Raw genomic sequence first — 27,883 nt, forward strand, 5'->3', positions numbered from 1 at the left:
ACAATAGAAAAAAATCAATAAAACCAGGACCTAGCTTTTTGAAAGAGTGAACAAAATTAACAAACCTCTGGCCAGGCTCACCAAGAAGAAGAGAGAAAACTCAGGTGAACAAAAAAAGAAAGGAAAAACGAGAAATCTCAATGGATACTGCAGAAAAACAAAAAAAAAACCATTAATGAGTACTAAGAACAATTATATGCCAACAAATTTAACAACCTAGGAGAAATGGACAACTTTCTAGAGACATATAGCCCACCAAAACTGAATCAAGAAACAGATCATCTAAATATATTCATCACTAGAAATGAAATTGAACATGTAATAAAAACACTCCCCACAAACAAAAGTCCAGGACCAGATGGTTTCACAGGCGAATTCTATCAAACATACCAAGAAGAACTTATACCCATTCTTCTTAAACATTCCAAAAGACTCAAGAAGGAGTACTCCCAGAGACATTCTATGAAGCCACCATAACCCTAATACCAAAACCAAATATACTATCAAAACAGGAAATTATAGGTCATATCTTTGATGAATATAGATGCAAAAATTCTCAACAAAAATTTAGCCAACTAAATCCAACATATAAAAAAGATCATACACCACAACCAAGTGGGAATGATCCCAAAGTCACAAGGATGGTCCAAAATATGCAAATCAATCAACATCATACACATTAACAAAAGTCAAAAATCACATGATCATCTCAACAGATGCAGAAAAAGCATCTGACAAAATCCAACATGCATTCATGATAAAAACTCTTACCAAAGTGGGTATATAGGGAACAAACCATAACATAATCAAAGCAATTTTTGACAAACCCACAGTTAATAGAATCCTCAATGGAGAAAAGCTGAAAGCCTTCCTACTAAAATCTGGAACAGGACAAGGATGCTCACACTCACCACTTTTATTCAACATGATTTTGGAAGTCCTAGCCACAGCAATCGAGCAAACAAAAGAAATGGAAGTTATCCAAATTGGAGGAGAATAGCTAAAACTGTCACTATATGCAGATGACACGTTACTGTATGTAGAAAACACCAAGGACTCCACACAAAAACTACTCAAATTGATCAACAAATTCAGCAAAGTAGCAAGATACTGGATTAACATTCAGAAACTGGCTGTATTTCTGTATACTAGCAATGGAATATTAGACAAGGAATACAAAAAACAGTAACTTTTAAAATCACACCCCCAAAAATTAAATGCCTAGGAAAAACCTTACCAAGTAGGTTAAACATTAATATGCTAAGAACTACAAAACATAAGGAAATTAAATGGGATTCAAAGAAATGTAAAGATATCTCATGCTCCTGGAGTAGAAGAATTAATTTTTTTTTTTTTTTTTTTGGTCTTTTTAGAGCCACACCCAAGGCACATGGAGGTTCCCAGGCTAGGCATTAAATCGGAGCTGCAGCTGCTGGCCTAGGCCACAGCCACAGAAATGCCAGATCTGAGCCACGTCTGTGACCTACCCCACAACTCGTGGTAATGCCAGATCCTTAACCCACTAAGCAAGGACAGGGATCGAAACTGTGTCACGGATGCTAGTCAGATGCATTTCTACTGAGCCATGAACAAACAATCCAAAAATTTATATGGAACCATAAAAGACCCAGAATGGCCAAAGCAAACATGGGGGGAGGAGGGGAAAGCAGGAGATACAATTCACCCAGACTTCAGAAAATATTAAAAAGCTATAGAGATCAAGACAGTATGATCAAGATAGTATGGTACTGGTACAAAAACAGACACATGTACCAATGGAACTGAAGAGACAGCCCAGAAATAAACCCAGATTCTTATAGTCAACTAATCTTTGACAAAGGAGGCAAGAATACAAAATGGGAAAAAAAGACAGTCTCTTCACTGGGAAAATTGGACAGCTGCACGCAAAGCAATGAAACTAGAACTAAGACTTCAACATAAAACAAGACACCATAAAACTTCTAGAAGAGAACATAAGCAAAACATTCTCTGACATCAACCATACAAATATTTTCTTAGATCCAGTCTCCCAAGGTAATAGAAATAAAACCAGAAATAAAACCAAACATATACCAATAGAACCTAATCAAACTTATAAGCTTTTGAACAGCAAAGGAAACCATTAAAAAAAAAAAAAAAAAAAAAAGACAACCTAATGAATGGGAGAATATGCAATGCAAACAATGCAACCAACAAGGACTTGATCTCCAAAATACACCAAACAACTCATACAACTCAACAGCAAAAAAACAAACAACCCAATCACAAAAACTGGGCAGATGACCTAAAGAGAAATTTTTCCAAGGACGACATATGGAGGGCCAGCAGGCATATGAAAAAATGTCAACATCACTAATTATTAGAGAAATGCAAATCAAAACTATAATGAGGTACCACTTCACACTGGTCAGAATGGCCATCATTGACAAATCAACAAATAACAAATATTGGAGATAGTATGGAGAAAAGGGACCCCTCCTACACTGTTGGTGGCAGTGTAACCTGGTAAAACTGCTATGGAAAACAACATGGAAGTTCCTCAGAAAACTAAATATGGAACTATCATATGATTAAGCAGTCCCACTCCTGGCACATATCCAGACAAAACTTTTGTTCAAAAAGATACACCTATGTTCTATGTTCATTGCACCCTTATGTTCACTGCAGCACTATTCACCATAGCCATGTTCAACTGCTATGAACAATATCTCATATGAACAATATGGCAGCACTATTGAACAATATGAACAATGCTGCAGCAATATGCAGCACTAATCACAATAGCTATGTTTAACCCCTATGAACAAATAACTCATATGAACAATAGCTCATGTGAACAATAGGTATGAAAAACCCCTATGTTCACTGCACCCCTATCCTCATTGCAGCACTAGTCACAACAGCCAAGACATGGAAACATTCCAAACGTTCATCTACAGAGGAATGGACTAAGATGTGGTACATATATACAATAAAACACTACTCAGCCATAAAAAGAACAAAACAGTGCCATTCGCAGCAACATGGACACAAGCAGGGATTATCATACAAAGTGAAGTAATCGAAATAGATAAATACCATATGATATCACTTATATGTGGAAACTAAAATACAGCACAAATGAACCTATCTTCAGAACAGAAACACACTCAAAGATAAAGAGAACAAACTTGTGTTCCCAAGGGGATAGGGGTGTTCTGGGAGTTTGGGGTGAGGAGATGCAAACTGTTACATTTAGAATGGATAAGCAATGAAGTCCTGCTGTATAGCACAGGGAACTATATCCAATCACTTGTGACAGAACACGACAGAATATGAGAAAAAAATGTTTATATATGTATGACTGAGTCACTCTGCTGTACAGCAAAACTGACAGAACTTTGTGAAACAACTACAATAAAAACATTAAAAAAAACAAACAAAGGAATTGAAAACAAGATGAATAATGACCTCCAATTTGTAAAATGTTTTCCCACCCATGGGCTCATTACCTTCTTATACTAGCTAGGTGAAGTGCAGTGGTCTCTCTGTATCCATGTGGAGCTTCTTCCAGGACCTCCTTAGTATATTAAAATCCACAGATGCTCAAGTCTCAATGGTGTATTTAGTTCAATGGTGCAGTATTTGCACATAACTCATGCACATCCTCCCCTACACTACAAATCATGCCTTCCTTTACTCACAATGAATGTGAGAGCTCAAACACCACCTAAGGCACAATGAACTTGGTATCAGACCATGAGGGTATCACATATTCCTTAGAAATAAAAGATCTACTTAAATTCACTGTCTTGCAAAATTCCATTTCTTTGTGTTTATGTGTGTGTGTGTTTGAAGACACAATAACAGTTAAAATTTCCTTGATACTGAAATATCATGTTCTGCTATCATTTAAAATATTTTTCAATCTTATCACCTTTTGGAAAATGCAGGCATATTTTTTAAAACTTAGAAACATGGGTGCTTCTTTACATTGAATATTATTAGAAGCTTAGGTTTTATTTACTAATAAATTCCTATGTCAAGAAGTATATATTTATTACCTACTATATCCTGGGAAGTTTCATGGGTTATGAGAAATTTAAAACAAGAAGAGATGGTTGTAGCTCCAGGTCTGCTTTTATTATTTTATTCCTGTACCCTTTCATGTAAATTGAGGATATCAGACTAAACAATTGCTAAGAATCTTCTGACTCTATAATCTTATGATATTCATCTACAAAACTATTAATGAAGAATACCGTGGTGGATTAAAGACAGCCACAGATTCTTTGCTATTTTCCCCATTCTTTGCTATTATCCAAATTTCTCCTCTCTGGATTTAGGGCTGGCCCTATAACTGCTTAGCCTACTGGAGGTGGGAAAGGTGATACCATGCAAATCCAGGTCTGAGGCTTAAGAATGCCTTGCAGTTTCAAATTTTATGCTTCTTGGTTGCCCTGAGTTTCCTTGTTAGAAATTCAGCTGGTCTGTTAGGGGTAACACATGGAAACACCAGATGGAGAAAAGAGACCCTTAAGCAACTTGGAGAGAGAGGGAAGCACTGCCATCATAACCCACTGAGACAGGCTGGGACCTGGGACCCAGGCCCTTTTGGGGCAGTGCTTGCACCTGCACAAACATTTCTTCCAGCAACAAAATACAAAGAAACTATATGGGACTAAAAATAATAGCGTGCATGCACAGTTGGGGCAAGTTATGGACAATAAACAAAAAGATTTAAAAAAAAAAAAAAACACAAAAACAACTGCCACTTCTGAAGAGTAGGGAGCAAAAGCAGAGTATTGCCCATACACCAAAGAGTGGGCAAACCACCGAAGATACCCCTCTGGCCCGATCCCTGGACCTACCTCTACCCTCACCCCATATAAGGAACTAGCTTGCCCCACTTCGGGACAGAGCAAGGAAACCTGTTACTTGTTGCTTTCTCCTGCTGCAGCAGGGGCCCTAAGGAAAGGCTTGCCTGAATTTGTCTAGCCTCTTGTCAATTTGTACTGATTAAGGAAGGCCAGGAAACCTGGTGCTTAACACCACCAGTTAACCTCAGACCCTTCTAGCCCCAGCTGCCATCTGATAATAGCCACATGGGACCCGAAGTGAGGGCAGCAGGAGAATTGCCCAGTTGAGCCTCGTCAAGCCACAGACACATGGGCATTATCAAAAGCTCCTGAGCTTTTCATTTGAGCTTTTAATTTGAGCTACCAAGTCCCAGGATTGATACACAGTGATAACTGAAACAGATACTACATCTCAGCATTACAGTAAGTATAATTACATTTTTATTCTGTAAGTTATGTATTTCAGATCATACATGATAAAGTACCTATATGTGCAGTTAGTAATACTATAATGTGACACACGCAGTGCTAAAAAAAATAATAAAAATCACCAAACTGAGAAATCTTGCAAAATAAAAGGCCTATGGGCAATACGGAGTTAAGCATAGATCATTCAGAAACTTTGCTGATGACATAAAAAATAAAGCTAGGAACCAAATTAATGTGGCATTATGATTTAAAATACATTAAACAGTTGACAAATAACAGAAGTATTTCAATAAAAATGGTACTTTACCTTGAGAAAGACCTGAAGTTTGTGGAGTGGGTGTCCAAAGAGTTGCAGCTGTTATTGTGAAGTGGCCCTCAACCAAAGGGCAGCTAAAGCCCAGCTTGGCTGCAAAAAGTTATTAAGTTAAACATTCTCCTAATTAAAAAAAAAAAAAAGCTAAAATTACAATTTTCCTAAACCCGTATCAACCACTGTATATTTCAAATCCAGCTTATAATAAACGTCAACTGTATGGCCCAGAAAAAAAAAATTAAAATCCTATCCCGACTATCATTAAAAAATAACTTCCAATGTTATCAGAATTACTAAGACATTTGCTAAAATTTTTAGAATATTATTTCCCTCCCCAAGAAATAGCTAAAAATGTCATACTGTAAACCAAAATTAATAACAAATCTCTTCTCAAAGATGCAAGCATCCTAAGACATTATTGAGATTCCTTCCTTTTAAAGGCACCAAATAAAAATTTTAAATAATGAAACCAGTTTTAAGTCAAAATTTTACATGCTTGAGGAGACAGCTTCCTATTTTTCCCATTAAATAAATTCAAAGAAAAATAATTAGCTTACCATGAGGAAGGTAAATACAGGAGGAAAAGAGACAAGCTCTGTTAGAGAAGCCTCTTTGTATGTACAGTTCTGTTTTAAGGATCTCTATTTTATATCTCAAGTCCAGGTAAGTTAAAAACTCATTTTTTTATGTAGAAATTCTTTTTTTTGAGACATTCTCTTAAAATGTAGTCTGCTCTAATATGACTTGCTAAGGGCAAAGAAAGAATGCTTAAGTGTTTGAGAGGTTTCACTTGTCACAATATTTAAGTATTAGCATTTTGATGTAGATATTTCCATCTTCCAAAAGTGCTTTTCTCGAAATCCTTCCAGATTGCATATGCTGCTATATTACAATCGTTTATAAAAATAGAAAATTTATAAAACTAAACTATAACTAAATTTGATACTCAAATGAATTCCATTAAGAGGAACTAATTGAAAAAGATAGTAAATGCATGGCTCAAGAAGTCCCTGATACCTGTTACACAATCCTCGTCCCTCAAGCAACAGAGGATTTGGTTTAACAAACCTATTGAAGAGACAATTACAAGTTTTTGATGAAGAACTTAAATAATTAAATTAATTAAATAATTAAAGGGGAATACTCCCTCTTCTCAGTGCTGCAATGTTGCAAAAAGAGAAACTTGCAAATAACCAATCGCTGATAAGTGACGTTTTATTTGTTTGATTTAAATGATTTCAGCTAAGCACTAAATTAGTCACTTGGTCCACTCTGAAAATGTCTCAGTAACTACGCTTAAGAGAAGCAAAGATGCTTTATTTCTCCTAAATATTAATGTTCACAAGTCATTATTATTGGACCTGAAGTTAAACTTCAAAGAGTTGCTATTGGCACTGGGAGAAAATTTTAAGCCCTTCAGGACAGAGCAGAGAACTGCACTATCCACGCACGTCTGCTTAGGCCCTTTGGAAACAAGCTTCCAAGAAGCAGCAGTGTTGGTAGCTGCTACATACCCTCGTGGTACCCGTTACTAAAATCAGCCGCGCACAGTCTAAGAACGTGGTGAGGCTCAGAGGGCAGGAGTGTAACAAGCAAAACCCTATCTGCGAGGGACCGGCTTTGATCCCACACCTGGAAGAGAAACGCTAACTTGTTAACATGATACCTAAGGCCACGGCGATCCTGTAATGTGCCTTTAAGAATATTTTAAGGGTTTCTAATTATCAAGTTATCAAAAATATATATACACGACTAACCTCAGCATACAAAACTTTTAAGACATTGTTTTCAAAAGCTAAAATACTCCAGGGAAATATCTCCGCTTAGTCTAAATAAACTTATTTAAAACCGGGAGGAAAAGCTGGTTAAAGGAGTATCAATTTCAAGACTCCTTTTCAAACCGCGAGAAACTTGTTCTGACCTTGCGCGCCACACTTTGGAGTCCGCATCTCGAGTCTCCGGGATCCGACGAGTCCCAAGACCCTGGTGATTCCCTGGGGCTGCGGGCCCCCGCAGGACACTCCTTCCCGGGTCCTCAGCCTCCGCAGCTCCTCGAGGCACCCCGCCGTCGTGCGGGCGGCGCTCGGGAACGACCCATGCTCAGAGCCGGGAGGGGACGGTCCTTCCCCTCCCGCGCCCGGGTCCCTACGGACCCGGTTGGTGGGAGCCTCGGCTGGTCAGCGAGCTCATGCGGCGTCAGGGCCTCGTGCGTTCGCTCCGACGTGCTCCGCGCGGGGGAACCCGCCGCGCCGCACCGCCCCGCCCCTCCACACCGCTCCAGCTCCAGCCAGTGCGAGCCCGCCCACCCAGGGGAAGGGGAGGGCGCGGGAGCCGGGGATTGGAGGCGCCTCCTTCCGCTCGCCTAGCACCTTCCTGCCCGTTGGCCTTCCCGGGGCCTTGGCGTGGGGTCCCTGGGCGTCCCACTTTGGCCAGCCCGATCCAGGCAGGTTGCTGGCAAGTTGGTGGCGACCGCCCAGGAAGAGCTCGTCTCGCCGCCAAGGAAAGGCCGGCGAGTCTCCGAGGCGACCACGGTGGGCAGCTTTTCCAAGTTGGCTAGAGTCACACATGGGCATCTACTCCCATTTTCTTAGCACAGTGAGTGGGAAGAGGCACAGTTACTCCCCTGCTTCATCTGATAATTATTAACACAGTATAGAGACTGTCACTTGGCCTTGGCATAATTTGTCCTTAATTACTGCCACCCACTGCTTTCACTGCCTTCCTGGCCTTTTCTTTCCTCATGCATACCTGCTGCACCAGCTGAGAGCTCTGCCGGGAATGAGACTGAGATTATGAGTGTAGATCTATAGATTCCACAGGGCACCGCCCTCACATGGTATGCTCAAAGCCCATGGTTTCTTTGAATGAATAGATGAACTGCTGGTGGGATCTCTCGCTAAACGAGGCGCTTTCCTCTATTCTCCAGTTTCCTGAAAAGTCAAATGTTCCAGGTTCTCGAAGACAAGCTGAAGTTCTGCAACTGAAAGGACATTTTTGGATCTAAGGCGTGAGGTTTTGCTGCCCAAATTTGTGTTTTATTAGAGCTTTTTTTTAAATTTTCATTTTGATTCCAAATAACTCAGAAGGTATAAATATTTAATAAATAGAAATCAACCTATGGTAATGTTTTCTTTTGATATTTGTATGTTTGTCACTTTGCCCTAACCTCCTTTTCTGGAAACAGTACCTGGATTTTGCTTGCAAATAGGGAATTGACCCTCACGCCTGCTTATGTGCTTCAGGTGATGCTAATTCCTGCTCTGACTCCAGTGCACAGGACCCTGACCTCTTCAGTGGAAGTATCTTGTTTTCCTGGTAACAGGGATTATTTCAGAGATATTCATATGCCCCAAGTCAGGGCAATCAAATACAAAAAAATAGTTCTAGAACTTTGTGATGTTTAAAACTTAAGCACTACAGGTCTGTTACAAAAAGTTAGGGTGCTAGTTGGGTAAAAAAAACTTGGGACCCCGAAACAGGAATACTGATATGTAGATGGTTGTTCCTAAGAATACTAGCTTTTATAAGCCAATTGTACCCTCAGATTTTACCAAGGTGCCCACCACCACCCCTTTCCAAATAAAAGAGAGGTGCGTATCCCCTGAGCTGGAACATGTTACAGAGTTTCTCCTCCATGAGTGAACATGTACCCTCCTCGGAAGTTTCACCTATCTACTCTTTTAGCTATAAGGCCCTAATCAAGGAATAAAGCCCACAGTAACCTCACCGGGGACATGCTGCACTTTATATGAGAGGAAAGAGGAATTGGAAGAATTAGCACCTACAGGCAGAAGCAAAGTGAATTCATCTGGTCTGAAATTTTGCAGGTGTTTGATCAGAGTGGCCAAAACATTTCAGACTGAATAAGAATTTCTTGACTTGAGGGCACTTTCTTAGGACAAAATATGTAATATCCTAGGAAGGACCCCAAGGGGAGAGGTCTACCCACTGCTAGCATGCTCTGAAAATGTGATGGCTAAGACTAAGTCAAATGGAAATAACTAGGTGACTGGTAGACTCTGAGAAGGGACTGAGGAGGCTAAAGCAGGTGGGATTGCTGAGCTTGGATGAATATATTGTTTGCGACCAGGATACTGTAGTGGGTTATGTTCCACCAGAGGGCCAGACAAAACACTATTCAATGAAGGCCATCAGCAATGTAGTGCTGGGAAGGACACTAGCATCACTAAGATGTTTATTAGAGATTCTCCTCTGTAGACATGAGTTAATATCAGGAGTGGTGAACACAGACCTGGGATCACTAATATCCATGAGGAAGATGGCCTGGCCAGGAGGTGTCACTTAATCACCAGAAGGCTGGAAGATGTAATTACCATAAAGACCCACAAGGTCAGAGGGGCGATCAAGAGGGTTGAAACAGAGGGAGCTGAAACAGTGAATAGATCATGGTTCTTTCTTAAAAACAGAATAAAAATCAATAGCCAATATGTAATGTCTACAGTCAGAAAAAGAACAACAATAGGAGTTCCCATTGTGGTTCAGCAAGTTAAGAACCCCACTGGTATCAACGAGGATGCATTGTCGTAAGCTGCAGCATAGGTTGCAGATGTGGCTCGGATCTGGTGTTGTTGCAGCTGTGGCATAGGCAGATGGCTGCTGCTCCAATTTGACCCCTAGTCTGGGGACTTCCATAAGCTGCGGGTGCAGCCCTAAAAAGACAAAAGGCGGGGCAACAATAGAAAAGAAATTGAATGAAGTCACTCAGATAAAAGCATGATCCAAGTATATAACTCATTCCCAGAAGCCAACAGCTCAGAAACACTGTTATAGGCTTTCTTTTGGCACTCAGACCCAGGTCTCTGGATTCTCCAGACTTGGGGGCATGAACTTGGTGAGAGGGCACATATTTGCAGGGTGTGGAGGAACATGGTATGCTTCTAAACTATGGCAGCCAGCACATGTCCTCTAGATTAATTAGATACAAAGAAACTCCCTTAACTGAAGGACACCCCCTTGTTTGGCTCATTTGTTCAATTACTTCATTAATGAAAATACGACTATCAGTCGGCTGGACTTCTTGCCTTACAAACTCTTCAACATTGGTTGAATGAAACTACTAGATAAGAAAATATTTCTAGTATTGCTCTGCTACTAGTAGAAAATCATCCATGACCATCAAAAAATTTCAAGAATGGAAGTCCCAATTTTGTCACAGCTTTGAAAAATGCATTCTGGTTTTGAGACTTAACTTCTGAGAAGATACACAAAATTTCTTGGAAAATAAATTAACCAATTTGTTCTGTTTATCATTGTCTCTAGCCTCATCTCAGCACCACAACTTCAAACAGAAACAACTTCTTCCTACAATATGCTGATTATTGGACTTCGTTGGAAAAATAAAAGATAGTAGAATGAAAGTAGGAAGAAAAATCTGTTCAATAACAGCACAGGCACGATGATGTCCTGAATGTAGAGCACCCCAAGAGTTCAGTTGCCTTTTTGTATAACTTCTTTAAACTTTGCAGTTTTAGACAAGAACTGTAAAGACCCCAAATGCTACATATTATATTGTTTCATTCACATGACATTCTGGAAAATTGTAGGAAAAGGAAGTGTATTAGGGGTTTCCAAGAGATGGGGGGAAAGGGATATTTCTCTGCATAGGGGCCTCTAAACAGATTTTGTAGGGTTATGGGACTATCAATTATGTTAGCGTGTAGATGGGTGACTATTCTTCAGTCAAAACCCACAGAACTGAACACTATAAACAGTGACTTTTACTGTATTCACATTGAGAAAAAAGTAATCAGGGTGTAGGGAAGGCAGGATGGAATGCAGATTGTGTTAAGTAAATCTCACTCCATTGCAAATATATGACATAACCTCACAGAAGTTGGTGGAGGAGGAATGAGCTAACCTACAAATTCTGGAAAAGAGTGTTTTCTCAGATATTATAAGCCTAGAAACATATAGAACAAAAATTGTATTCTAGTTGGAAAATTTGTTTGTCACAGGGCTACCATTTAGCAATCTGAGTCTACATTATATGTACATTATGGTTTAATTAATAGGTAAAAAATGTTGTAGAGGAGAGCCAGGTTTCAATAAAGATACAATAATCAAGCTGGGGATGCTTGAACAGACTAGAATGTTCTGGATTAGAATCAGACATATCAATAGGAATGCATGTTTATTTTTAACACATACAGAGATAAATACATACTAAATATATGTGTATATATGGGCTAGTATACATGCATATGGTATCTATCTCCGTCCACTGAGAAGGTCTAGAGGCAATGATATCCCAGGCAAAAGAATACAGACACATACCCAGATATTTCTTTTGAAATACTATTATTCAATAAAAAGAAGCAGATCCTTGGAAAAATAGCTGATTTTAGTATTGTTGGCAAGAGAAATAAAAGACAAGCCCGGAGCATCCTATAGTGTCAGCAAGTACAGAAAGTACTGAAAGAAAGAAGAAAAGAAGGATAGAAGGAAGGCAGGGGGAGAGGAAGGGAGGAGGATAAAGGAATGGATAGAAGCAGGGGAGGGAGAGATGGGGGCGGGGAGGGAGAAGGAAGGACACAGGGCATAGGTAGGTCAAAAGGACAAAGAACCTACCTTAAAAAGCCTCCAGTGGCTAAATCTGAAACTATTTGAGGAACAGAATAATAATAGTATTGAATTACGACCCCTCAAATAAAACAGATATTCATGAGTCCATAGTAATACAAATCTATGAGTAAATAAATATATAAATACGGGAGAAGGGATAAATCATTCTCACAGAAGAATTCTTATTAATAAATGTAGAAGAAATTGGAGAGATAGAAAATCTTCATTAGGACACCACAGTAATAATTGCCACATGCAATATCCAGCGAGGAAGGCTAAAATTAGTAGGAAAATACTTTGAAAGCAGGATACATGCATGCATAGACTCACAGTATATTCCATGATATTTATATTAATTACTGTGGTAATTTTATTACATACCTACAGGTTTGTTGTTATGACTCTGTCCAGGAGGTAAAGATTCATTTTTCTACCCTTGTGTGTGAGCTAGATTTAGTGATTCCCTTCTATAAGAATGCAACGGAAAAGGGAAAGTAGTACCTTTCCAGTTGAGAAACCTAGGGGACAAGCTAACCCATTACCACTAGGATGTCATATTGATTAATAGACTGTTGATATAATGCAATGAGGTCACATGAGTTCTGTGGTATTTTCCCCCAAAATCGTAACTTCAGTTTACTCAGGAGAGTACAACAGACAAACCCCAAATAAGGAGATTTCTACAAAATATGTCACCATACCCTTCAAAGTGTCACAGTCATGACAGCAAAGGAAAGAATGAATCATAGGAGACTAAAGTGACATAAAAACTAAATGCAATACATTGCCCTCAATTGTTCTGGGGTAGAAATGGGAAATTAGTGAAAACATCAGGGAAACCCAATAAAGTCTGTAGTTTAGGGTATTGTGCTGAAGTGAATATATGTTTAATAAAACTAGCACAGCTCTTTAAGATGCTAACATTGGAGAAGCAGTGTGAATGGTATCCTGGAACTCTGTACTATATAGATAACTTCTGTACATCTAAAATTGTTTCAAAATAAAAGTACCAAACTAAATATGTGCCGGTTTTAGTGTGAAACACGTCAAAAATAATGTGATTTATAGAGGCTAGCTTTCTAGAAGACCCCAGTGTTGAATTCAAGGTGAAAATCTTAACATTCATATGCTCTTAGGTTCAAGAGGTACTTCAAAAGTAACACAGGTGGGATGATAAGGTGATTTCAGAGTTTGTAAAATACCATTTTATTCAACTGTGAAGGTACGGATACATTATCACATATCAAATTTTAAAGGTGTAGCAGCTGAGGCTTAGAGAGATACAATTTGTTAAACTCATCAGTAAATATTGAAAAGAAGCCTTCAATTAAAATATTTGACACAAAATTTCCTATTTCCAGTAAATGATCTTGCGTCTTCAAAAACTGCACATGTATTTTGCTGGTGTGCAGTTAAAATAATTATGCCAAGTATTTAAAGGTTAGATATCTTTGCTTTTATTTGTGCCAAATGCTGATTATTACGTTTAAGCTGCACAAAAGCTTTTGTAAACTCATATTTCCCCTATTTTCGACTGCTAAACACTTTCAAAGAATGTTATTTATACTCAGCACAAATATTGATATAGTTTACTTCCTGCTTGAACATCAGAGAATGAATGGGTAAACTGCTTACATATGTTGAAGTTGAAAGCTGGGGAAAGTTAGAGAAAAATTATATTTCCCCTATATTACAAAATTGTGTAGTATATTTTATATAAAAACTCTAGAATCCATTTTGTTACATATTTTTATGCAAAGAAAAATATTTCAATTCTTTTTTTTTTTTTTTATGTAAAAGCAATTACCTGCAGTTCCTGTCTTGGCTGGTTGGTTAACCGACTGACTGCTATCCATTAGGATGCAGGTTCAATCCCTGGCCTCGCTCAGTAGGTTAAGGATCCAGCATTGCCATGAGCTCTGGTGTATGTGGCAGACGTGGCTCAGAACCAGTGTTGCCATAGCTGTGGCGTAGGCCAGCGGCCACAGCTCTGATTGGACCCCTAGCCTTGGAACCTCCATATGCTGTGGGTGCAGCCCTAAAAAGACAAAAAAAAAAAAGCAATTCCCAGTTGCAAAGAGAATATCAATACTTTATTTTTTTTAAACTTTAGATTATTTGATGATAGACAGCAAAGAGATTGCTACCACAGTGGTGCTTTTCCAGGGTGGCTCCCGTGCAAGTTTGTGTTTTCCTCATAAATCTCACCGCTGAAAGGAAGTTCCATTTTAACCTGCCTGCTGTATCTTTGAACCCGGAACCACCAATAAAATCTTCATCCTTTCTACAAACAGGACCGCAATAAGACGGCAATATCCAAAGCGACGGTCTGCTACAGCTAAATATGTGAACAGAATATGTTTCCCCAGAAAGAAACGATGTCTTTCCTAAATACTGATGTAATTTATGCTCAAAACATGAACGTCATTTCAAAAACATGGTCCATACACAGTTCTGAATTATAGTTTATTTAACCTGTAGGTCAAGCTCAATAACAACTCATTTAAGCTACATTTTAAAATTCCACAACATTCATGAAACTTTTGGTATGGTGGAAGATTTAAAAGCCCTGGGTGTTTTCATTTCAGTGTTTCTAAATGGAGTCCCTAAATTAAGCTATCTGGAAAGTTTGTACAAATGCATATCTCCAGGAGCCAGTGCTTACCTATAAAATTAATCATCATAGCATTATATTAGGAATCTACATTTTAGTCAAGAATCCCAAGTGATTGATAAAAACATTTATTCCTACCTCTGCTATTTAAATTTTCTGTGCTTATAAAATGAAGCATTGACATCTTTTAAAACTTTTAAATTTCTTCCAGCTATAATGATTTCAGTACTCTGTAAATATACTATCACTGGGGCAATGTTTGTTTTCAAAAAACTTTCGAGGAGTTCCCGTCGCGGCACAGTGGTTAACGAATCCGACTAGGAACCATGAGGTTGGGGGTTCGGTTCCTGCCCTTGCTCAGTGGGTTAACGATCTGGCATTGCGGCATTGCCCTGAGCTGTCGTGTAGGTTGCAGATGCGGCTCCCGCGTTGCTGTGGCTCTGGCATAGGCCGGTGGCTACAGCTCCCATTGGACCCCTAGCCTGGGAACCTCCATATGCCGCGGGAGTGGCCCAAGAAATAGCAAAAAGACAAAAAAAAAAAAAAAAAAAGACTTCATTAAATTAAACGCATATAAACTGGAGTTATATACAAAAAGAAATATAAACTGGAGTTATGTACACAATGGATTGTGTAATGTAGCCACAATCCATTACTTGTATATTTATTTATTTGTTTATTTATTTATTTATTTTTGTCTTTTTGTCTTTTTAGGGCCGCACCTGTGGCATATGGTGGTTCTCAGGCTAGGGGTCTATTTGGAGCTGTTGCTGCCCATCCTATACCAGAGCCACAGCAACACCAGATCCGAGCCGCGTCTGTGACCTACATCACTTCATGGCAATGCCGGATCCTTAACCCACTGAGCGAGGCCAGGGATCGAACCTGCAAACCTCATGGTTCCTAGTCAGATTCATTTCCACTGTGCCACGACAGGAACTCCTACTTGTATATTTAATTGCAACACTGTGGACACAAAATATCAGAATAATTTAGTGCTGTGTGATTTCTCTTGCTTTTGGCTTTTCATCTTCCTGTCAAAAATAAAAGTATACTGGCACTTAACATCTAACCTTGGAAAGAAATGTATAATGAAGATGAAGTAGATGTTCTCACAAGGTTAACTTACTGTCTGCAAAAAGTTCTGTAATTACAGAATCAGGTTTTTTTTTTTTTTTTAAACATGATTTGATATAGAAGAAAAGTTTTTCAATTCTTGGCTTCCAATACAGGCAAAAATTATCTCTATCACTTGATAAAATTCTTATTAAAATGACAAAGTTTTAAAATCTGAAAACAGAATATTTCTTAAAATATTTCAGAGTATTATTTTCACTGCTTAAATATTTGCTTGTAAAACAAATATTTAAGAAAACAAATAATTTTAGAGTTACATTAGTAATATTTAAGAAAACAAATAATTCTAGAGTTACATTAGTACCAAAAGCCAAACGTAAACAGAAAAGGAAATAGTTATTTTCTAAAAAGTCATGGAATTGGTTATACAAACAATGTCAAGTATCTGGAAGTACACAGTGCACATTAAAGAATCAGCATACTTATGGTAAAATTTCCAAATACCCTTTTAAAAGTGCTAATCAATCTATGTGACCTCTATCAAACATAGCACACTTTTCACAGTCCATCTGTTTCTAATTATCATAATAGCTTTTAAACGAATCTCCAATGAGTACGCTAACTAAAAGAGGTACAGTAAAAGAAAAATAAAAGAGAAAAAAGCAAAAGGTACTTAATTTACAGTACCAAATAATTTATCATAGAATCTATTAATTTCTAATCTGTTGGTTGTATACAGAATTCAGAGAATATAATTTAAACTTTTTCCCAAATAAATGCATATCAATGCTGTTATGTGATAAAAATATTACTCTTGGTACATTTAGAACAGCTAGAGTCTGAAACAATTTTCTTTTATTATGTTTACTCAGCTACACTATATGCTACATTAAGCATTTATTGAGAGTAAATTTTTGAATGTTATTTTCTATCCTGTCATTGATTTTTCTAATTCCAATAACCATCTGGAGCTTGTTCTTGATCACAGTTTAATATAAGTCAATACCTTGATTTTGTCAAATAAATATTCCCTTTTCTTATTTAACTACCATAATTTATTTTCCTTCGGTTGACACAAGCACTGTCCAAACCACTCCCATCCTGGTGGATAATAAAAATCAAACAGCTATGAAAAGATTTATACACTTTGAGTATGTCTTTATCTTATTACATGAAGAAGAATTACAGTGCTCTGTTGTGACATATTCATCCCCCTAGAATCAGTCTTTGTTGATTCCCAGGGCTTGATCCACTGAAAATCTATTTTAATATATTGTCACTGTTTTTCAGTGGACTAATGTCTGAAATATAATTTATGATCTCAGTAGCCCTGGGGAAACATCAGTTGGATTTTATTGTTAATAGAATTCAGTAACTACAGGATTCAACTTTCTGTCTATATTACTTATTCACATGTTAAATCTATATACATTTTCCAATGACATACTTCACTTTCAAGTTTATGCTACATGTGGCTGAACTTCACTAAATGTATATTTCTCTTTGCATATAAAATTTTATATGGTAGATAATAAACTTATTAATGAACTTTGTGTTAAGCACTTTAGAAATGGAATGGCTTTTCAGAATCAGTAATAATAATCATCCATAGAACAAAACAATCAAAAATAAAGAGAAGTAGTTGCCGTCATAGCACAGTGGAAACAAATCTGACTAGGAACCATGAGGTTGCGGGTTCAATCCCTGGCCTCGCTCAATGGGTTAAGGATCTGGCGCTGCCCTGAGCTGTGGTGTAGGTCACAGATGCGGCTCAGATCTGGCACAGCTGTAGCTCCAATTAGACCCCTACCCTGGGAACCTCCATATGCCGTGAGTGTGACCCTGAAAAATAAAATAAAATAAAAATAAATAAAGAGAATATTTGCCATTCAACTTCACAAAGACATTTCTTCTGTGGTTTAACTGAAGAATCATAGTTTACTATTTTATCAAAAGGTGACAAAGCAAAAATTAAATGTTTCTAAGAAGCAAAAAAAATATTGTTATGTCACTCTTTTGCTTCAGGGTTAATCTGGGGGTAAAATTTATTTCCTGATTCTTTAAAGTTTAGATTTATGGTGGTCCTTTGAATTTCTCCTTTGTTCATGTTGAAGGTCACATGTAATGTAAGTTTAATGTGAATACTGAAAGACGTATTTACCCCCAAATTAAAATAATATAAATTTCATTTCTAGAAAAGCATGCTCTGATTCATATTTGTATAAAAACAAAACTTATCTTCAGACAGGAAAATATAAAACTGTATTATAAATAATGAAGAGTATAATAGTGTTTAGAACCCATTTATTTGATTTGAAGAAATTTTACATACCATTAATATGATTTGATAATATCTGGGTCAAAAGATGGTACTTGTAAATACAGAAAAAAGATATAGACTTTTGGAATTTTTGCTGGATCAATAAATTTAGTTTAATTTTTTTACAAGGTTTTTTAACAGAAAGGAAATTATTACATATCTGTAGGCCAGTTAGCTAATTTTTATATCCTCATTTAAAACATAGTGAAACACAAAAATGCATAAATTAACAAACTTGCTAAATATATTAATTATATAAATTTAAACACTTCAATTATTCTGATATAAAGAGGAGATTCTGAAGAGAAATTATAGATTAAATAATGCAAAATATGAATTTAAAATGTACATTTTAATAGAAAAAATGTACAATGCTTTTACATTCTGTAAATTTGGCTTCTTACTTGTTTAGAACTAGCAGTAGTTCAATTTTCTTATTTAATTGTGCATCCTTTCTAAAATGAATAAATAAAATTAAATTTAAATTTATTTCAAATTTGTTACTTTATTGTTTATATTAAATAAAAGTAATCCATAATTTTATTAGACTATTGAATTATGTAATATAGTATCATAATATGTGCTCATTATAGAACTATATTAAAAATACAGAAATATATGATATTCCATTATAGGGAATATCTTGGAACATTTTGATGTAATTCACTGATATATTTTTCCTATTTGCAAACATTTACTTTTTTATATAACTAAATGGTGCTATACTAGAATATTTTGGTCATTTCTAATATTTTGCCACCATAAACTGTAATAAACAAAATAGCGTGCTTATATGCACATATTTTTTCGTATTTCTGATTACTTCCTTTGGTAGATTCCTAGAGTAGAAGGATGGATATGAGTATTTTCCAATATTTGCCAATAATTTAAAACATTTTTTTTGGCCACACCCACAGCATATGGAAGCTCCTGGGATTGATTCAGGGAATGAATCCAACCTGCCTCTGCAACCTATGCCACAGCTGCAGGAACGCTGGATGCTTAATCCACTGTGCCTCAGTGGGAACTTCTAAAACTTGTTTTTGAGGTTAGTTTAACCAATTAATATTCAGCGAATGTTCATGTTACTTGTTCATACCATCTATAAAGGTGATGACTTTAAATCTTTGAACATTTTATTGGTGAAAAATTACATTTTAACTTGTATTTCTTTGAGTATCATTAATGATTAAAATTTAATTTATATTTAGTTTGCTATGGATTGTACATTAGTTTGTTTCATTCCTTTTGGGATTTTTCTTACAAATTTCACAAGTATCATGCAAATTTTAATTGTCAAGCAATATTTTGCTATATTTTACCTAAGGATTTTATCTGAATATTGTGACCATAAATTTCAATATGTACATTTTAAGAAAATGACAATTTCCCCTTTTTAATGCTTTTTTGAAATTAAAGTTTATTATATGCACCCCATCCAAGATTCAAAAAATGTTGCCTTAAAATATATGCTAGTTCTCTTCTGTTTTTATATCATGTTGCTTTTATCTAAATATTTTGAAGTAATTTTATTAGATGATAGGGGATGAGACTTTTTTGTTTTTATTTTTTCAGCCTCTAAATGTCAAAGATTTGATTAGATATAATTTGTTGAAAACCCACTCCTTGTCTATTGGGTTGTGATGTTTCCTTTATCCTATGTTTACACATATTAGGGTGTGCATCTGATTTGTCTGATATAATTGTCTTTTCTTTCATCCCTGCAGCACTGTTTCAATTGCCATGCCTTATAACAAACTTGATTATCATGTACAGAAAAAAAATTTTCCTATTTCTTTTTCAAAATAAATTTAATTTACTTTGTCTATTATTTTTTTCTGAAGAACTTTCAAATTTTTCATAATTATTCAAGTTATACCATACCTGCTATAATATCTATTAGAATTCTATTAAATCTGCATATTATTTAGATATAACCAACATTTTTTTTTTTTTTTTTGTCTTTTTAGGGCCGCACCCACGGTACATGGAGGTTCCCAGGCTAGAGGTTGCATCAGAGCTGTGGCTGCTGACTTACACTACAGCCACGGCAACACGGGATCTGAGCCATGTCTATAACCTATACCACAGCTCATGGCAACACCGGATCCTTAACCCACTGAGCAAGGCCAGGGATCGAACACGTGTCCTCATGGATGCTAGTCAGACTCTTTTCCGCTGAGCCATGACGGGTACTACCTAGATATAATTGATATTTTTAAAACATTGTCTTATCCAGAAATCTATATCTATTTCTGCTTGTTCATGAGATCACGTGTTTGCAGTTTTTATTAATTTCTTTAGACTTTCCAGTTTAAAATTTCTTTTTGTCCCACAGAAATTATTCATTTTGTAAATGGGCAGCTTGTTTTACACATTACATTGATTTTTCCTTTTCTTTTCTTCAGCCACACCCACGGCATATGGAAGTTCCCAGCCCAGGGATGGAATCCAAGCTGGAGCTGCAACCTACACCACAGCTACAGCAACAAAGGATCCTTAATCCATTGTGCTGGGCCAGGGATCAAACTAGTGCTGCCACAGAGACAAGCAAGATTATTAACCCACTGTGTCATAGCAGGAACTTTCATATCACTGTGACTTCAAACAACCTTCCTAAGAATGATTATTTAGTTGGATTTGAATTGAATGTTGTCATTACTTACTTCCAAATTATTGATCATCTGGGAAATTCATGTGCAATTGTTTATTTGAGGTCTAGACAACAAATGTTTAAATGTAGCTCAATTTTAATTATTAAAGTAGTTAAAATACTCAAATAATCCCTAAGGCAAATTGAAATATCATGGAGCAAAGTAGCATTTGATTTAACAGTTCACTGTTGTAATGAATGACAACTAAAAAATGATTCAAATTATAGATGGTTTCATAAAAAATGATTATACTGATAGCAATGTAAGTTGACGTAAGCTGAGGAACTTTTCTCTCAATCACTAGTTCTCTTACATTCTGGTGGTATCAGGACCTATTCTGTGGATTTTTCATTTCTACTTTTATTTACTAACATGGAAGTCTTATCTGTCTACTTCATCCAATACCACAAATCCCATATTAAAATATGCATTACTAATATTAAAGTTTTTATGTGAGGTGTTTTAATTAGCATAAAATTAAAATAATAATAGCTAAGTGTTGCTAAGTTTCAAACAAAATCAATTCAATGTGGCAGTATACATTCATTTGAATTCTTTTGGGAAATAATGTTGTAATGTATATCATAAACTATAGAAAAATCTCTTTGACCTTTGACTCATTAATTCCACTCTTGTGAAATACTTTATGCAACATTTCAAAAGAAGATGAGTAGAAGAAGTAGGGGAATGAAGAAGAGAAGAAAGGAAAGAGAGGAAAAAAACCTCTAAGCACAGAGAAGAACGTGGCAATAATAAGAATAACTAAGGAAAATTATAAATATTATAAAATATACTGAATAAGCTAATTAAAATTCTGCCCACTGATAACATGAAAATAATACTGAATATGATTTAAACATAGAAAGTATAGACATTTAATGCTATACGGTAAAAAAATGGAAAGTAAAATTTTGCGCTGACTCTATTTACAAACATTTGTAAGATCACATGAAGTGTGACTGTATCCTTGAAGAAAAAACTGAATTTTTTCTTTTAAAATGTGCTAATGTTTTTACTGATGACATTACATTTCAGTGATTAAACAGCTAATCTTTATTTGCTGGATTATTAAAATATTTTAGAAAAATTAATTACTTTAGGTTGCTCAGAGTTTTATGATTCACTCATTTCATATTTGCTGATATAAAGCCATAGCACCATTCAATGCTGTATATGGCATTTTCAGAATGGTATAGTTTTTTTTGTGAATCTATAATACAGATATATAATATATCTATTATATCACTTAATTCATTATATCACTTAAATTTAGAAAATAAAATATAGTCTCTTCTTCTTCTTTCTCTTTCTTGATCTCTGTTTCTGGCTTTTTGTCTTTCTGTCTCTGTCTGTCTTCACACACATTCACACACTCATGCACACATAAATGTATGTAATGTATATTTATATTATATGCATATGAGGTATACAAATGTGTATATATATGCATAGATAGGGATAGGAGATATAATTCATTCATATTTCCAAAAATTCTGGCTTCTTATGACAGAATAATATACATAATAAAAAAGTTAAAATATTCTGAAATAACTCTGTAGAGCAATAGTGTTATTATTTGATAAAGAAAAATACACACAATGAAAATAATAAAATAATTTATAAAACCAAGTTAAAAACACACATAGACATTCACCCTTTTGACAGTATATTCCATCATTTGACAGTATCCAACAAGTTTTAGAAATTTCAGGGAATTTAGTAATCACCTAGATTAGGGTTTGTTAACTTCAATATCTACAAGGAAGAGGCCAATAACAGATAAGGCTGATGAAATTCACATACAGTCTATGACCAGTCCAAATAAGACAACTGCAACTGAGTGAGAATGTAGACTCAGGTCTCAAAAAGAGCAAAATACCTAGATTTTAATGTAAAAATTGCTTAGGTGTTGGAGTATTTTTAAAAAATTGCTGCCATGAATCAAGCAAATCACTTTTTTCCTGTCTTGTGGTCTGAATGTGTCCTCTCAAAATTCCTCTGTTGAATGCTAATCCCCAAGAGTGATATCATTAGGAGCTGGGGCCCTTGGGAGGTAATTAGATCACAAGGGATCTAATGATCCTCATGAAGGGATTAGTGGTCTTATTAAAGGGACCTCCCAGACAACCCTCATCCCTTCTACCAGGTGAGGATACAGAAGTCTGCAGCCCCAAAGAGGTCCCTCACTTGCCACGCTGGAACCTTGCCCCAAGACTTTCAGCCTCCACAAATGCGAGAAATAAATTTGGTGTTTATAGGAGTTCCTGTCGTAGCTCGGCAGTAACGAATCCAACTATTATCTTTGAGGATGTGGGTTCGATCCCCGGCCTCAGTGGGTTAAAGATCCTGCTGCTGACGCGGCTCAGATCTGGCATTGCTATAGCTGTGATAGGCCAACAGCTACAGCTCTGATTTGACCCCTAGCCTGGGAACTTCCATATGCTGTGGTGTGGCCCTAAAAAGCTTAAGCAAACAAACAAGCAAGCAAACAAAAAACAAACCAAAAATCTCCACAAAACAAACAAATAACAAACAAACAAACAAAACTTGTTCATAAGCTTCCCCCTCTGAGTTGTAACAACTCAAAAATACTATAAGACTCATCTAGCTTTTGATCTTTGGTTCTAGATTTTTTAAAATTTTATTTTGGAATTTAGGAAATTAAGAAATAAGGCTTATGAAGCGAGGCTAGGATCTAGGAAGCTGAGCTCTAAGAGCTAAGATCACAGAGCTGATTTTCACCAAGATGCACTGGTACCCAAGACTTCTGGGTTGTCATTCCCATGCAGTTTGTCTATTAAATCAGAAATCTTTATTATGCTAAGCTTAAAAAGCAAATAGTTTTAATTTCTACATGAGTCTTAAAAAAATCTTTTAAGATCCTTAACATTTAGGAGTACAGAATATCAAGATTATCTTTTTCTTTGAATAACTGCTAATTTTACTAATAGGTTTCTAAGACTCTCTTTCAAATACCTAAACTCCAATTTCTTCTTAAAGACTCAACAACAAAAAAGTGTGAGTCATTCTGCCAACATTAATGCAAATCACTTTTAAAAAATTGAAATTAATTAAAATGGAAATTAATTTCACCCAATTGGTTTGCATTTTGCATGAAAATGTGGAAAATTGGTCATCATTCAACACTATACTGGCATTGGCATTTGAGATATAATTTATTTAAAAAGAGCTTTTTGTGCTACCTTACTCATTTTTCAAATGTCTCTTCCAAGCAGTGGGATTTCAATATGTTGACCTCGGTGTCTCTTGCAGTTCTCAGAATAATAAATGATTTGCAATATCATTTATATTTTAAATTTTCTCATGAATAATTGGTCACATTCTCTATACTAATCCTATGACACCACTTGCATTCTAAATTCTTTCTCAATGTCATCTTTTTCTTTTAATTCCTCCCTCTCATTTCTCATTAACTTGCTGCCCCTAACTTTGCCAATTAATTCCATAGCACTTCAATTTACAATAAGATTTCACATTCAACAGAAAAAACTATTATAAGTGAAATATGCTAGAAAGTAAATACCTCATTTTTGTGTCAGCCTATCTACTTGCTCTTACTTCTTTCAGTCTTTTCCTTCCTCAATTTAGTCTGTCTTCTTATCCTCAATAATCCAGGCATTTTGATTAAATCATTCTTCTATTAAAAACTTCTAATAATCTTACTAGCTAAAGTGTTATACATAAATCCTTTATCCTTGTATTCTTTAAATTTTGTAATGTTTTTTACATTTTTCTCAACTTAATTTTATATTTCGAATGTTTTGAACAAATTCTTATTTTGATTCTCTTTTATTAGAGAATTTCAGTTAATCATTTCTAAGACTAGTTTGTCCATCATCTCTCAAATGTTACTGTCCAAGCCACTCTTGTGTGTATTTGTTCCTCAACAAATAACTCCCATCATATCCTTTTCTCACATATGGCAGGATCATTTGTTGAGATATTTTTTATATTTTGCTATGCTTTTATTTTTCCCTCATTATTCCAAGCTGGTTCCTAAGCACACAGAATCTTGACTAAGGAAAAAGGTATTTTCCAAGAGGGAAAGAAGAAACTTGTCATAGAACATATTTTCCTAGCTTTTCTTGTTTGGTTGGTTGGTTTTTGATTTTTGTTTTTTCCCAGAAGGCCAAACACCTTGAGGTATTTTCTTTTGTATTTATTAAGTGGAGTGAAAGGAGAACAGGGTGGATGGGGAGAGCAAAAAAGAGAAAGGAAACCCATGAGTAGGAAGGGAAGGAGATTAGTAGATAACAAGAACAGAGGTGAGCACTACATACTCCTTAATGGTGCCCAGGATAGGCAGCCACACAGCAGAGGGAAATGAGTTGATCTGGAAACTTCAAAGAGGAGACAACTTAGGTAAAAGCATCCCAGAATAAGCAAAGAGTCTTGTGTGCAAAACTGGTGAGGAAGCAGTAGTTACCTGCAGTTGATAGACTACATTTGACCTGAATAAAATAATTACAGATGTTTTGCCCATCTAATAGGTAAAGTAAGATACACCCCTACAGCTACCCATCTTCTGAGACTCAATTCAAATTCTACATTATTATAAAATTATTTTCTGAAATACAGTTCAAAGAATTTATTTACTTCTGAACCGATGGTTCCATTGGTTTATAATTTATCATCCACTGCCCATCTTATCTCTTTCATTTTATAAATTATTTATAATTTGTAATATATAGGGTTATTTATTATCTGATGTTTTTACATCCTTTTCCTGGTAGATTAAAACATAAGCTGAGTTGAAAGCAGAAACTAGGATTTATATTTCCTAGTAGCCTCCAAAATTCCTATCACTGTGCCTTGCATCTAGAAAACACAACTAATATTGATTCAGTTTGATTTGATCCTATGTAATTTTTTGGCCTGGATGGCCTGATTTTTCTCCATTTTTCCTTTGACATTAAAAAAAATATATATGTATATATATATATACACATATTTGAGAAAAGATTTTGTCTAGCATCTTTCCAATCAGATTAATTTTTATGAGAATATTCAGCCTTTAAATGGTAATTATGACCTCAACAAACCCAGTAAGATTTCAATCTTTTCCTAAATGACAAGCAAAAATGGTAGGTTTTATTTCCCAATACTTCATTGTCTCTAGTACACAAGGATTGCTTCCTTGTGTTGAGTGGTGTTGCTAAGCTAACCTTGACAGTTTCTGACCTTCACAATGTAGTTTGTTTTATTAGAAGTAAACTCAGAGTAAGGGTGTGATGTGTTACCATCTGATACACAAATAAATCCTCTGGGACTCAGTTGATGTTTTTACAGGGATGCTCTGTTCCACTTGATTCAGTTTCCTTGGTGTTTATTGGAACTGAAAATAAATAGACTTAGAAAAATGAAATAACATAAATTTTGCTGTCATTTTTTAAAGAAAACTCAATTAGTTTTCCATTTTGAGACCAAGGAGCATGCTGTTTTCTTCTGTCTGAACAGAAAGATTGACCGACCTAAACAAAAATGAAACTCCTGATGTTAATGAAACTTTTCTTTGGTTCCACATCATCCTTTACTCAGAGGAGCATTGAACAGCTCCCCAGAAGGCTCTAGAGACTTGTTCTTTGGGAAGACTATCAGATTTCAGATCTGGTATAAACCTTGACTGGAGATGGATATTTCCTGTTTAAATCAGTGAAAGTAAAGATGTACAACAAAACAATTATTTTCTAACTATACTGACATAAAATAGCATTTTGAAAATGTCTTAAATCAAATCATCTTGCCATGTTATGTTTACTCTTACAAAAAAGTATTTTTCCCAGATCCTACTATACAACTCAATTATAAATACAAATCAATTTCTGCATGTTCAGCTGATGTTGGTGATTTACTGACTTCCTTTAACCCCAACCTTTCTGGATGTTCAATCTATATAGCTGGGTCCTCCAGATCTCTGTTATTAAGGTGGTCATTGCTCCAGGCTCTGCAGTAAATCAAATACTAACTTCAGCACTCTGGCGTTCTTTCTGCCAGACTTGGCTGTGTTCCACAGCAAGGAAGAAGGCTCTTTTATTGTTTCTACAAATGGTTTTGTCATACCATGATATTAGTATGGGCTTTCTGCCTTCATAATGTGTGTCTGGTCCTTTAATGTCTTTCACTTTTTTTTTTTTTTGGTTCCTCTGCAATGCCATACATTGACATTGTGCTCCATTCATGTTCCCTGGACTTCCCTTCTCCCCAGAGTTCTGCCCCCTGGATACTTGGATCTCAGGCTATCCACTGTCCTTTGCTTCTTGTGCACCTCCTCCATCATGAATTTTTTTTAAATAGTACCTCTTATTTTTAGTCATAAACTTGACCCTACAGTCCAGCTAAACTTTAGGAGACAAAGGAAAGGAAACCTAAACAACAACAACAAGTAAAGGGATGAGAGCAGAACAGCAGCAGCAGGAAGTATTTTCAGATACAGAACACATAGGTGAGAATAGTCAAGTTGAAGTATTGCTGACATTCTGTGGGTCTTGGCCTTCCAAGCACCAAAGCTCCACTGGCTTTCACAATGTTCATTTTTGCATGAGTCCCATAGAACCATCCTTAGCACAACAGATGAAAAAACTAGATCACATGAGAGGGTCCAACATCTGTCAGAGACAAGATCTTGAATTCCTGTCGTGACTCAGAGGAAACAAATCTGACTAGCATCCATGAGGATGCAGGTTCAATCAAACCCTGGCCTTCCTCACTGGGTTAAAGCATCTGGCATTGCCATGAGCTGTGGTGTAGGTCACTGACATGGCTCAAATCCCGTGTTGCTGTGGATGCGGCTGGCAGCTACAGCTCCGATTTGACCCCAGCCTGGGAATCTCCATATGGCTCGAGTGCAGCCCTAAAAAGACAGGAAAAAAAAAAAAAAGAAAAAACGAAAGATCTCAGGACCAGTGTGATTCTCCATGAAGTTCTCATCTGTATTTTTTCTGGTATATATGTTTTCCCCTGTGGGGCATGTTTTCCACCCTGGCATGAAAATCCAGGCGTCTTCCTGTATATTTAGGAATCCCTATATTATAATAC

General features: G+C 36.2%; 1 protein-coding gene and 1 long non-coding RNA gene across 9 annotated transcripts in view; one reads left to right on the top strand and one right to left on the bottom strand.

Annotated features, from left to right (window-relative positions):
• Positions 1-8,169, bottom strand: part of LOC106507797 (uncharacterized) — a 137,618-nt gene extending 129,449 nt beyond the window's left edge. For 5 of the 8 annotated variants that reach the window (XM_084973952.1, XM_084973955.1, XM_084973957.1 and 2 more), the window contains exons 1-2: positions 7,502-8,169; positions 5,575-5,673 (exon numbers count right to left, since the gene is read on the bottom strand). In XM_084973952.1, coding sequence (XP_084830078.1) covers positions 7,767-8,153 — 387 coding nt within the window. In that variant the 5' untranslated portion in view covers positions 8,154-8,169 and the 3' untranslated portion in view covers positions 5,575-5,673; positions 7,502-7,766. Of the gene's footprint in view, positions 1-5,574; positions 5,704-7,481 lie in introns of all 8 variants that reach the window. The other 3 variants (XR_014813821.1, XR_014813822.1, XM_084973958.1) reach the window with 2 other exon arrangements.
• Positions 7,973-8,698, top strand: LOC146400988 (uncharacterized). Its single transcript, XR_014813824.1, has 2 exons — positions 7,973-8,111; positions 8,507-8,698. It is a non-coding gene; the product is annotated as an uncharacterized LOC146400988 (long non-coding RNA).
• The last annotated feature ends 19,185 nt before the right edge of the window (positions 8,699-27,883 follow it).

This window comes from Sus scrofa, chromosome 8 (genome assembly GCF_054392235.1).
Source record: "Sus scrofa isolate SSC_HxYL_T2T_F1_AM1 chromosome 8, Sscrofa_HxYL_maternal_Yorkshire_Landrace_v2.0, whole genome shotgun sequence".
Lineage (NCBI taxonomy): Eukaryota > Metazoa > Chordata > Mammalia > Artiodactyla > Suidae > Sus > Sus scrofa.